The sequence below is a fragment of the Heliangelus exortis genome, chromosome 3 (assembly GCF_036169615.1).
Source record: "Heliangelus exortis chromosome 3, bHelExo1.hap1, whole genome shotgun sequence".
NCBI lineage: Eukaryota > Metazoa > Chordata > Aves > Apodiformes > Trochilidae > Heliangelus > Heliangelus exortis.
Window position 1 is genome coordinate 113,408,993 of NC_092424.1, and position 12,747 is coordinate 113,421,739.

Sequence of the window (12,747 nt, forward strand, 5' to 3'; positions counted from 1 at the left end):
CTGTTCCATCTCATAATACAGAATCCCAGAATCCCAGACTGGCTGAGGTTGGAAGGGACCTTGGAGATCATCTCCACCCCCCCTGCCATGCCCAGGGACACCTCTGATCCAGCCCAGGCTGCTCCAAGCCTCATCCAACCTGGCCCTGAACACCTCCAGGGAGGGGGCAGCCACAGCTTCTCTGGGCAATCTGGTCCAGAGTCTCAGCACCCTCCTGCTGAAGAACTTCTTCCTCAGATCCAGCCTGAACCTCTTCTCCTGCACTTTCAATCCATTTCCCCTTCTCCTGTCACTGGACACTCAGGAAAAGTCCCTCTGCAGCCTTCCTGGAGGTTCCCTTCAGGGACTGGGGGGCAGCTCTAAGGTCCCCCTGAGGCTTCTCTTCTCCAGGCTGAACAATCCCAGCTCCTCAGCCTCTCCTCATGGCAGAGCTGCTCCATCCAGCCCCTGGATCAGCTTTGTGGCCTCCTCTGGACTCATCCCAACAGATCTGTGTCCTTCCTATGGTGGGGACACCAGAACTGGACCCAGTATTTAAGGTGGGGTCTCACAAGAGCAGAGTAAAGGGGGGAGAATCAACAAAGAACAATCCCAGCTCCTCAGCCTCTCCTCATAGCAGAGCTGCTCCAGCCCCTGGATCATTGAATTCTCACACCTTGTCTTCAGAAAATGAGCTCAGGGTTTCTGTGCACTTGTACTGATCTCTTTCAACCTTGGTCCTTACTTGGGTGTTTTTTTCCAGAAGAAGGTCCCACCTGAGCTGGTCTCACAAGCTCTGCCTTGGTCAGGGTGTGGGTGTGTGTGTCCCCCCATGGTGCTTCCATAAAGAGATGTTCCTGTCATCTTTGTGCCCCTCCTCTTAACACAGTTAATATAAATTCACACTTCTAAATTTTGCAAATCTTAAGATCCAGACTAATCCAGACTAATCCAGAGCTCTTCTTCAGTTTAAAACCATTTCCCTGTGTCCTATGCTGGAAACTTTTAGGAATGAGACACACACGGGGGTTGAATTACAAAAATAACAAATTGCTTGAGAGGAGTTATCAAAATCCCCTGTGGAATTTATCATAAGGATGATTTCTGGTAGGTCTGGTTTGTTTTCTGCCTGAATTGTTCAGAGAACTTTTTATTTCTCTACAAAACCAACCAAACAGACAAAAGGCAGCAACCCAGGGAGCTGCAAAGGTGGATTTGTCTCTTTGGCCACAAAGCCCTCTTGCAAAGGTGAGGTTCAAAGTTTGGCTCTAAAGAACCAAATCAGGACATTTTCTCTGAGACTCTGATCTGTTTGAAGAGGACCAGGAGGGGTATTTCTTTCAGTTCCATGCATGTGCAGTTCTGCTGGAAGGCATCTGGTGTTTGTGCTGCCTGTTGCCAATAAATCAAAAGCTTTGCCTCCCTCTTGATCTTGAATAATGAATTCTGATTCTAGCCCAGGGCTGGATCCCTGCCAGGATGGCTCAAGAAAGAGCCCTGCAGCCAAAATACAATCTCCTTTTCCCCCCTCCACCCCAACCCTTAACCCCCCACCCCCAACCAGCCCAACCTTCTGGATCCAGCACTAATTCAGTTGGATAATTTATGGACATAGGCTCTAAAAACAGTTGCATATTGTACTGGAGTGTTTACCCATTGAGAAAATAATTACTTTCAGTAATTGTTCTGTCAGCAGCCCGGGCCCAGCTTCTGACAATAAAAAAAAAGCAAAGGGGGTTGGTTTGCGTGAGAAGGGCACAGTGCTCTGCTCTCCTTCCCAACCCTAACACTTGTCTCCTGCTTTTCATGTCCAGCCAGCCCCATGCTCCCTGTCAGGCTGCTGGGAATTCAAAACTTTCCTTCAGGGAGGAAAGAGGGGTGAGAAACACTGAGTTCAGCACTGGGAGTAAGGGAGCTGCTGCCCTCGGCTCGGCTCCCGTGCTCTTTTCTCTTGCAGCCCTGAGAAACTCATCCTTGTTGCTCACATTTTTATAGGAATGTGGAATCACAGGATGGTGTGGGTTGGAAGGGACCTTTAAAGGCCATCTAGTCCCATCTCCTGCAGTGAGCAGGAGCACAGACTCATGGAATCATCGTGGTTGGAAAGGACCTTCAAGCTCATCGAATCTTAATCAGTCCTGCACCACCTTAACCACTAAATCATCAGCTCACTCAAAATCCCATCTCAGAATCCCAGGATGACAATGTTGGGCATTGGAAGGGACCTCTGGAGATCATCCAGTCCATCCCCCTGTCAGGACAGGGTCACCTGGAGCAGGTGATGTTGTCCAGATGGCTTTGGAATGTCTCCAGAGATGGAAACTCCATCACCCCTCTGGGCAGCCTGGGCCAGGGCTCTGCCACCCTCAAAGTCAAGAAGCTCCTCCTCATTTTTAGATGGAGCTTCCTATGTTGAAATTTGTGCCTTGAACTTCTTGTCCTGCCCATAACCTTTTATCCATCCAACCTGACCTGGAATGTTTCCAGGGATGGGAATTTCCTGGCCTTGAAGTGAGATCCTTTTGGTGACCTTCAGCAGAGGGATGCTCTGACACCAGGAGCAGTAGAAGTTCATATCTTAATTTACAACCACAAGGCCAGGTCTCTCTTCTCTCTAAAGACAGTCCCCAAATCAATATTTTGGACTGAATTTTCTCAGTTGTAATTTGCCTTCATTTGCTGTTTGAAATAATTTGTCTGGTTTGTCTTGATGCTTCTTGATCTGCAGCAGGTCTGGGGTGAGTGAGTAACTGCTGGGTGCTTTTGAGGATGTGTTTGTGGTGTAGCTTTGGTTCTTGAAACCCTTTAAAATATTGCTTTTAAAGTCTATTTCCACCCTTTAAACTCATGGTTTTGGATTTCTGTGGCTTTTAGCACATCTTCCAGGAGCCCAGAAGGTGCTGGGGATGGAGCTGGGAGACCAACCCTGAGAGCACCTGGAGCTGGTGCTTTAAATTCACTGATTCTCTAGTGCAGAATCTGGATGTGGAAGGAACACCTTTGGAGCACATGTGTTTAGGAACCTGCCTGAGTTCCTAAAAAAAGCTTCCTCACAGTATGGATTTTACTCCAAATTACTGGAAAAATGTGGCAGCTGACTATATTCCAGTCCTCCTCACTTAATTTTCACACTCTGGAATATTCCTGTTCTGCCAGTTAATTATGCTGACTTTAATAACAGCTGCATGTAATTGGATAAATTTAAATACATATATGTGTACTTATAGAAGGAGAAGGATTTTGTTGTAAAAACAATGAATGAATACTTTTTTTTTAGTGCTTCAGCCTTATTTACGTTCCAAGTTAGGTGGATTTAACTCAAAACTTCCCAACTGATTTAGCTAAACTTGCTTTTATGAGATTAAATCAGTAAGTCTTGAGTTAAGAGCACATTTCTGAGTGCTAGAACGTTATCATAAAAAAAAAAATAGCAAGTTACCAGCCTTCTCTGAGCTGCTGGTGTCTGCTTGTGTGCTGCTGGTGCCAAATAAAATGTCTGATTTTAAACCATGTCTTTTGGGTAGCAATATCATGAGGGGTTTTCTTTTTCTCAGCTGCAGGGAACCAACTCCCTGGCACTTGCTAATACACTTCTGTTCTACTCTGCAGGAGGAAAAAAGGAGGAGGGGAGACCCCAGACCTGAGCCAGCAGGCAGCTGAGAGAAAAAAGAGAGTGGGTCGTGGATCTAAGAAGCTCCAGAAGGCAAAATCCCTGGCAAGTATCACCAGGGTGTGATTATATCCACTGAGCCCCCCTGGCAGGTACCCCCAGGAACGTTTTTTGCTCAGAGCTTTTCCTTCACTTCTGGAACTGTGAAGCTTTTTTCCTGCCTGTCCCTGTGGGGGATTATCTGGGCAGAAGGAGGACACAAAGCACCCCATGTCTGGCTGCTGGGGGGCAATCTCATTGCAGCCTAGACAGAGCCCATCTGCCTTTGGGGAGAAAAGGGCAGCAACTGTCTGGTATAGACAGTGACCTTGTTATCTCCTCCTCCCTCCCATTGCTTATCCCCAGAGTCCTTTTCCATGCTTACAAAGCAGGGATCAATTCTCTCCCAGCACTTGAATCTTTTCCCCAAAGCTTCATTTCCAGGCTTGCAGCTTTTGAGCACTGCAACTGGGTGTTAGTTTTAGTTTCTCTTCGTTGCCCTCAGCCTGAAGCAAACAGCCCCAGGGGCTTAAAACTGAGGATTCATTGTGCTAGTGGCTGGTAAAAAATAGGGCATCCTCCCATGAAAGGGGTTTAGGGAAGTCAGGCTTCCAGAAAGCATCCTGGCTCTAAGCTTTTGTAGATATGGCAATAAATAACTGCCAGGGGAAGGATGTGCTCCCAAGCACACTGGGGCTTCTTTAAAACAATTTTTTTGCAGACCTGGAAGCATGTTTTGGGAGCACTGAAAGCCAGGGAATCCATGTGAGTGGAGCTAAAGAAGGTTTACATAAAAGAGGGGCATTGTCTCCCCAGATGGGGAGGCATTCTCCTGACCCAAATAGATTCAGTCTGTGTTAAAGAACAGAAAATATAATTAAAGTTACTCAGCCTGTGCCTCACAATTTCCAGTCTCTGGTGGCTTCCTCCATAGCCCTTAGATCAGAGCCCTCTGACATGGTTTCATTCCACCACAGCTTCCCATTTCATCTTTAAAGCTGGTTTCTTGTCAACCCCAAACTGAAAGAATCTTAGTTTGGGGGAGAAAGAGGTTTTCTTTCCCAGATTTTAGGAAAGTTTTGTGCTCTTCAAGGTTCCTCTCCCTGCTATCTCCAATCAGAGAGGCACAAGCCCCTAATTTGCCTCCCACCAAAGACCAAACCCTACTGGAACAAGGTCAGTGGGAGGTTTTTTGCTACAAATGGCAGCAGAATAAGGTTGAAAAGTTGTGTGTGTGTCACCTTCTGTTGGCTGCTCCCAGTTCAGGAGGGATGTTGTTGTCCCTCTAGCAAACAGGCACCAGAAAGCATTTAGTTGGGATGAAATGCTCATAGAGAGACTCTATGCTGAATTCTCACCCCACAAAAAGTCCTGGGAAGAATCCTAAAGCCAGACTCAGGGAGCACTCAGGGTTAATGGGTGCTGAATTCTCACAAAAAATCCTGGGAGGAATCCTAAAGCCAGACTCAGGGAGCACAGAGGGTTAATGGGTGCTGAATACTCACCCCACAAAAAGTCCTGGGAAGAATCCTAAAGCCAGACTCAGGGAGCACACAGGTTTAATGGGTGCTGAATTCTAACCCCACAAAAAATCCTGGGAAGAATCCTAAAGCCAGACTCAGGGAGCACAGAGGGTTAATGGGTGCTGAATTCTCACCTCACAAAAAATCCTGGGAAGAATCCTAAAGCCAGACTCAGGGAGCACAGAGGGTTAATGGGTGCTGAATTCTCACCCCACAAATATTCCTGGGAAGAATCCTAAAGCCAGACTCAGGGAGCACAGAGGGTTAATGGGTGCTGAATTCTCACCCCACAAAAAATCCTGGGAAGAATCCTAAAGCCAGACTCAGGGAGCACAGAGGGTTAATGGGTGCTGAATTCTCACCTCACAAAAAATCCTGGGAAGAATCCTAAAGCCAGACTCAGGGAGCACAGAGGGTTAATGGGTGCTGAATTCTAGCCCCACAAAAAATCCTGGGAAGAATCCTAAAGCCAGACTCAGGGAGCACAGAGGGTTAATGGGTGCTGAATTCTCACAAAAAATCCTGGGAGGAATCCTAAAGCCAGACTCAGGGACCACTCAGGGTTAATGGGTGCTGAATTCTCACCTCACAAAAAGTCCTGGGAAGAATCCTAAAGCCAGTGCCTACTGCCAGGGCTGGACAGGTCCCCACCATCCTCCCTTGGTTAGGACATCCTGAGCCAGGGGGAGCTGAGGGGGCTGGAGGAGAAATCCTGTGAGGAGAGGCTGAGGGCAATGGGAAAGTTGAGTTTGGAGGAGGCTGAGAGCTGCTTGCCCTGAGCAGCTCCCTGCAAGGAGGTTGTAGGGAGGTGGGTGCTGAGCTCTTCTCTCCAGTGACCAATGCCAGGAGCAGAGGAGATGGCCTGAAGTTGCCCCAGGGGAGGGGAGAGCAGAGCTGAGGAAGGATTTCTGTCCTGGAACAGCTGCCCAGGGAGGTGCTGGAGTCCCCAGCCCTGGAGGGATTTAAAAAATGCCTGGATGTGGCACTTCAGGACCTGCTCTGGTGGCCATGGTGACGTAGATATAGATAATTTTTTTTTTTTTTTTTTGAGGTGGAGGAGGATGGGGATGCTGCTGGTTGGACAGGGTGACCTCAGAGGTCTTTTCCAACCCTGACAATCCTGTGATGCTGTGAAACTCAGAGTTACAGCTCGGTGACACCAACCCAGGAGAGAGCTCCATGCCTTTGTGCTGTGCAATTTTGGTGGCTTCTCCTTGTGTTAAATATCTAGGGTTGCCTGTGCTGCTGGGTCACTCTTTCCTTGACCTTTAAAAATAGGCTTGTACTGAGTTTAGAGTTGTTCAAATTTCAGAAGGGCTGTGTTTCTTAATCTCTGGTGTAAATTCTGCTGTTCCACTGGCTATGTGGCAATAAAGGTGAGGTTATGGTAGGATGATGCATGGAAATAATATATATATAAATATATATATATATATAGCTAGTTAGGAATAATCCAAAGATAATTTCCATTTATTATTAAAGCAGTGTTGGGTAACCTGGTTGAAATGCAGACCTTTGAAAAGACTCCTGTTTAATCAAGTCCAAAGAAAGAGGCTTACTACTCAAATCTTTTTGTAAATCCTTAGAAGTAGAACAGACTATGATGAAAGAAAAAAATGCCTCAGGCAACCAAACATCAAGTCAAATTAAAAATGAAGCCCTTAAATAGATCAATGACCCGAGTGCAGAAAGTAGGTGAGAATAAAGTATATTACAGCCAACAATAAAGATTTGAAAAGGACAATTATAGGGAGCTGGAAGCTCAGGAGGCTGAACAGCAGCACTCCAAAATGGAATAAACACATAATTAGGGGGATGCCCTGAGTGTTGGAGTTACATCCACTGACTCCACGTTTGCTGGTGGTGAATCAGTTCTCCTCCCAGTAAATTGGGGAGGTTTAGGAGTTGATTAGTAACCATGGAAAGAGCAGCATAAAATGGGACCAGGCTTAGACTTAATTTAGAATAAATTAAAGTAACTTGGCTAAAGTAGAATAAAGAGTAAATTACAATAAATTAAGTTCATTAGGTCTCTGGAGGAAGGGCCACAGCCTTTCTTCTGAATGCACATTCAGCCCCTCTGTCTGTGCAGTGGGGAGGGAGTTCCTGCTCTGGCTTTATCCAGGGAGAGGATTTACTCTGAGGATATGTTCAGTTGCAGTGTTAACCACCTCCTAAGCACTTTGCTGGGTCAAGGCTGCATGGCTTGGTGCTCCACATTGCCCTCAGCAGCTACTGCCCTGGTATCATATCCAGAAAAAGTGCAGAATGCAAGAGGTTTGGGCACTTTTCCAAGTTTTAATCATGGAAACCAGATCTGGGCCACTACATCATCCCCCCTTGTTCCTTCTGCCCCTGGAGTTGTGTTGCCCTGATGGGACTTCTGAGCTTCTGACCCTTCCCAGGTGTCACTGCTGCTACATCAGTGTCTCTTTACACCAATCCTTGAGGATTTGGGAAGGGCTTTGGAGAGGTTCATCTCCAGTGTGCTCACACAGCAGCTGCAGGACAGCCAGAGGGTCAGCATGGGTTCAGGAAAGGCAGGTCCTGGGCTTGTTCTATGCCTGGGTGACCCACTGGTGACCCACTTTAGCTACCTGGACTTCAGGAAAGCCTTTGGCACCATCTCCCACAGCCTTCTCCTCAGGAAGCTGGCAGCTCAGGGCAGAGCCATGGGTTTTGTTGGATTCAGAACTGGCTTCATAGAATCCTAGAATTGGCTGGGTTGGAAGGGACCTCAGAGCTCATCAAGTCCAACCCTTGATCCACTCCCCCCGTGGTTCCCAGCCCATGGCACTGAGTGCCACATCCAGGCTCTTTGGAAATATCTCCAGGGATGGAGAATCCACCCCTTCCCTGGGCAGCCCATTCCAATGCCTGAGCACCCTCTCCAGAAAGAAATTCTTTCTCATGTCCAACCTAAACCTCCCCTGGCACAACTTGAGACCTCTTGTGCCCTCTTGTCTTGCTGAGAGTTGCCTGGGAAAAGAGCCCAACCCCCCCCTGGCTCCAACCTCCTTTCAGGGAGTTGCAGAGAGTGATGAGGTCTCCCCTGAGCCTCCTCTTCTCCAGCCTCAACACCCCCAGCTCCCTCAGCCCTTCCTCACAGCACTTGTGCTGGATCCCTTCCCAGCCTCCTTGCTCTTCTCTGGACCTGCTCCAGCACCTCAAGCTCCTTCCTGAGCTGAGGGGCCCAGAACTGGACACAGGACTCAAGCTGTGGCCTCCCCAGGGCTGAGCACAGGGGCAGAATCCCTTCCCTGGACCTGCTGGCCACGCTCTTCCTGACACAGCCCAGGATGCCATTGGCCTTCTTGGCCACCTGGGCACACTGCTGGCTCCTCTTCAGCTTCCTGGCAATCCAGACTCCCAGCTCCCTTTCTGCCACTCTGTGCCCAGCCTGGAGCTCCCCATGGGGTTGTTGTGTTGAACCTCATCCCGTTGGGATCAGCCCAACTCTCCAGTCTGTCCAGGTCCCTCTGCAGAGCCCTCCTGCCTTCCAGCTGATCCACACTCCCCCCAGTTTGGTGTCATCTGCAAATTTGCTGATGAGCAGGGCCCAGCCAACAGTTAAGTCCAGTTGGAGATTTGTCACCAGGGGTGTTCTCCAGGGCTCAGTTCCCTTTAATATCTTTATCAGTGATCTTGATGAAGGGATTGGCACCAAGCTGGGTGGGGGTGTTGACCTGCTCCAAGGTAGGAAGGCTCTGCAAAGGGACCTGGACGGGCTGGACCTGTGGGCCAAAGACAATAAAATGAGGTTTAAGAAGGCCAAGTGCCAGGTCCTGGGCTTTGGTCACAACAACCCCATGAAGTGCTCCAGGCTTGGGCAGGAATGGCTGGAAAGCTTCCAGGGAGAAAAGCACCTGGGGATTGACACCTGGCTGAATATGAGCCAGCAGTGTGTGCCCAGGTAGCCAAGGTGGCCACCAGCATCCTGGCTTGTGTCAGGAATAGAGTGGCCAGCAGGAGCAGGGCAGGGATCATCCCCTGTGCTGGGCACTGCTGAGGCTGCACCCCCAATCCTGGGGTCAGTTCTGGGGCCCTCAGGAGCAGAAGGAGATTGAGGGGCTGGAGAGTGTCCAGAGAAGGGAATGGAGCTGGGGAAGGGGCTGGAGAAGAAGTCCTGTGAAGCAAGGAGGTGGTGGAGTCCTCATCCCTGGAAGTATTTAAACACAGCATAGCTGAGGCCCTTCAGGGTGTGCTCTAGTGGCCATGATGATACAGGTATTGATAAATAATAAATAGCATTTATTTATTTTATTGGATTGGGAAGGGATGTTGATGGTTGGACACGGTGATCTTAGAGATCTTTTCCAACCAGGACAATCCTGTGACTCCGTGTGACTTCCAAAAAAAAGTTTTCTGCAGCTGCTCATCAAAATAGGGAGCCTCCTGCCCAAATGCCAACATTCCCAGATGCCTCAGTAGGAAGGTAAAAATGTGATTGATGCTCCTGACAGCTTTGCAAATGACTGCAGTGTCAGCAATTAGGAGCTGGTTTTGCCTTTCAGGCTGTCTGCTCATTTCTGTTCAAGAGTCTGCTCCACCCTCACAGCTGTTCCTGAATTACTGACTTATTTTTAGTACATACTAAATAACATCTTTTTGACAAGATTAGTCATCCTTGCCTCCCTTCCTGTGTCCTAAGGTTATAAGATTGCAGCACTTGAAGTCAGAAATAAATTCTCCTATGACATATTGACAGGGAGTTGATGTTTTGAGTATGAATCACATTTATGTGCTGTGTGGGTATAGACCCCATGAAGATCCAAAGCTTGCAGCACTGAGACACAGCCCTGCCCAGTGTGTATTTATATTCTGCAAAACTTATTTTTTTTAGTTTTATTCATTCATACAAGAAACCCTCTTCAACTTCATGGGACAATTCCAAAGTGTGACAATAACTCAATATAATGTTTGGGTGTTCAAACTCAGCTTATAGGGGCAATGGGTTTAAATGAGAGAAGAAGTTTAAGAAGTTTAAATTGCAGCCAGGCAGAAAGGGAGCTGGGAGTCTGGATTGCCAGGAAGCTGAAGAGGAGGCAGCAGTGTGCCCAGGTGGCCAAGAAGGCCAATGGCATCCTGGGCTGTGTCAGGAAGAGCGTGGCCAGCAGGTCCAGGGAAGGGATTCTGCCCCTGTGCTCAGCCCTGGGGAGGCCACAGCTTGAGTCCTGTGTCCAGTTCTGGGCCCCTCAGCTCAGGAAGGAGCTTGAGGTGCTGGAGCAGGTCCAGAGAAGAGCAAGGAGGCTGTGAAGGGATCCAGCACAAGTGGTGTGAGGAAGGGCTGAGGGAGCTGGGGGTGTTGAGGCTGGAGAAGAGGAGGCTCAGGGGAGACCTCATCACTCTCTCCAACTCCCTGAAAGGAGGTTGGAGCCAGGGGGGGGTTGGGCTCTTTTCCCAGGCAACTCTCAGCAAGACAAGAGGGCACAAGAGGTCTCAAGTTGTGCCAGGGGAGGTTTAGGTTGGACATGAGAAAGAATTTCTTTCTGGAGAGGGTGATCAGGCCTTGGAATGGGCTGCCCAGGGAAGGGGTGGATTCTCCATCCCTGGAGCTATTTCAAAAGAGCCTGGATGTGGCACTCAGTGCCATGGGCTGGGAACCACGGGGGGAGTGGATCAAGGGTTGGACTTGATGAGCTCTGAGGTCCCTTCCAACCCAGCCAATTATAGGATTCTATGATTCTATGATTCTAAGAGCAGATTTAGGAACAAGTTGTGTCCCATGAGGGCAGTGGAACAATGGCACAGGGTGCCCAGGGAGGGGGTTGAGGCCTCATCCCTGGAGATGTTCAAGGTGAGGCTTGAGGAGGCTCTGAGCACCCTGATCTGGGTGAGGGTGTCCCTGATACTGCAGGGGTTGGACTGGGGGAGCTTTAGAGGTTCCTTCCAACCCTGGTGACTGGGTGAGCTTTAGAGATTCTGTGCTTTTATGTTTCTCCATGTCACTTAATTTTGAAAGTCTATCTTATCTATCCCTCTGAGCTCTAAAACTGAATTATCAGCAGCTCAAGAGATGAAAAGCAAGGCCCAGCCAGCCCCATGCTGCAACCACTGCCTCTCTGCTCTTGTGCTTTTCTCCTTCAGACTAAAACTGCAGCTGCTTTTGTGACTCTCTGTTTCATGTCAAGTGCTGCTAAGAACCTGGACCTTTTCCTGCAGTTGTAGAATCACTGTTTTTTTTCTTTAGGTTGACAGCAGTTGCTGGGTTGCTTATTTCTAAGTAGACAAATAGGCACAAAGCCCCATCTACTGCCACTGCTGCCAGGGCAAAGAATGGGAAGGGGAAAAGGCCAAGGGGGGTTATGGAACATTGTTGGCTTTTCTGTACACTCATTTTGCTCTGGATTTATTTCAGGAATAGGGTAATAGGGTTAGGATGAGGCTGGACTCAATGATCTTGAAGGTCTTTTCCAGCCTGAGCAATGCTATGGTTCACATCAGATTATCTGCCTGCATTGCTTTTTAATGAGCTGCTGTGTAAATGTTTAGGTTTGTTCACAATTCTTACCCAATAATTTGTTAAAAAAAACAAAAACAAACCCCAAAACCAATGCAAAGTTATTGGTCTGCAGAACTGCTGTGTTTTGAATAGTTGGGACCTTTCTCAAGGAATAAACAGTCACTGTGCTGCTAAGATTAATTATTTTAAGTTGGTTTTTTTTTGGTGGTTTTTTTACTTAATTTTTATCTCTTCTAGTAAAATGTTCATTGAACAGTGTGTTAAAATAAACTTCATCCTTTGCACTGCCAGACTTCAAACAGCAAGACTGAGATCTGTGGCAGCCAGATGCTCAGGGGGGAATTTCTGCATTAACATATGAATTGATGTGGAGAATCAATTAATGTGGGGTTGGCTTTACTGGCATCAATTTCTAATTGGGTTCTTTTGTCCTTAAGGTAAACTTATCCCAGAGCCCAAGTCACTGCAAACAAGCAGCTGATGCTGGTGTCATTTAGGAATATAATGGGGGAAGTGTAGAGTTTTGCATTTGGGGAAGAACAACACGATGTCCCAGTATAGGTTGGGGGCTGAGCTGCTGGAGAGCAGTGGAGGTGAAAGAGACCTGGGGGTCCTGGTAGACAAGAAGATGCCCATGAGCCAGCAATGTGCCCTTGTGGCCAAGAAGGCCAATGGCATCCTGGGGTGCATTAGAAAGGGTGTGGTTAGTAGGTCAAGAGAGGTTCTCCTCCCCCTCTATTCTGCATTGGTGAGGCCACACCTGGAGTATTGTGTCCAGTTCTGGGCCCCTCAGTTCAAGAAGGACAGGGAAGTGCTTGAAAGAGTCCAGTGCAGAGCTACTGAGATGATTAAGGGAGTGGAACATCTCCCTTATGAGGAAAGGCTGAGGGAGCTGGGGCTCTTTAGTTTGGAGAAAAGGAGACTGAGGGGTGACCTCATCAATGTTTTCAAATATGTAAGGGGTGAGTGTCAGGGAGATGGAGTTAGGCTTTTCTCAGTGGTGACCAGTGATAGGACAAGGGGTAATGGGTGTAAATTGGAGCATAGGAGGTTCAAGTTGAATATCAGAAAAAATTTTTTTACTGTAAGGGTGACGGAGCCCTGGAACAGGCTGCCCAGGGGGGTTGTGGAGT

The 12,747-nt window shown here is 48.1% G+C and overlaps 1 protein-coding gene across 1 annotated transcript in view; it reads left to right on the top strand.

The window, feature by feature from the left end:
* Positions 1-12,747, top strand: part of FBXO16 (F-box protein 16) — a 50,321-nt gene that overhangs the window by 32,677 nt on the left and 4,897 nt on the right. Inside the window, exon 7 of the mRNA XM_071742260.1 lies at positions 3,589-3,694. Coding sequence (XP_071598361.1) covers positions 3,589-3,694 — 106 coding nt within the window. The remainder of the gene's footprint in view (positions 1-3,588; positions 3,695-12,747) is intronic.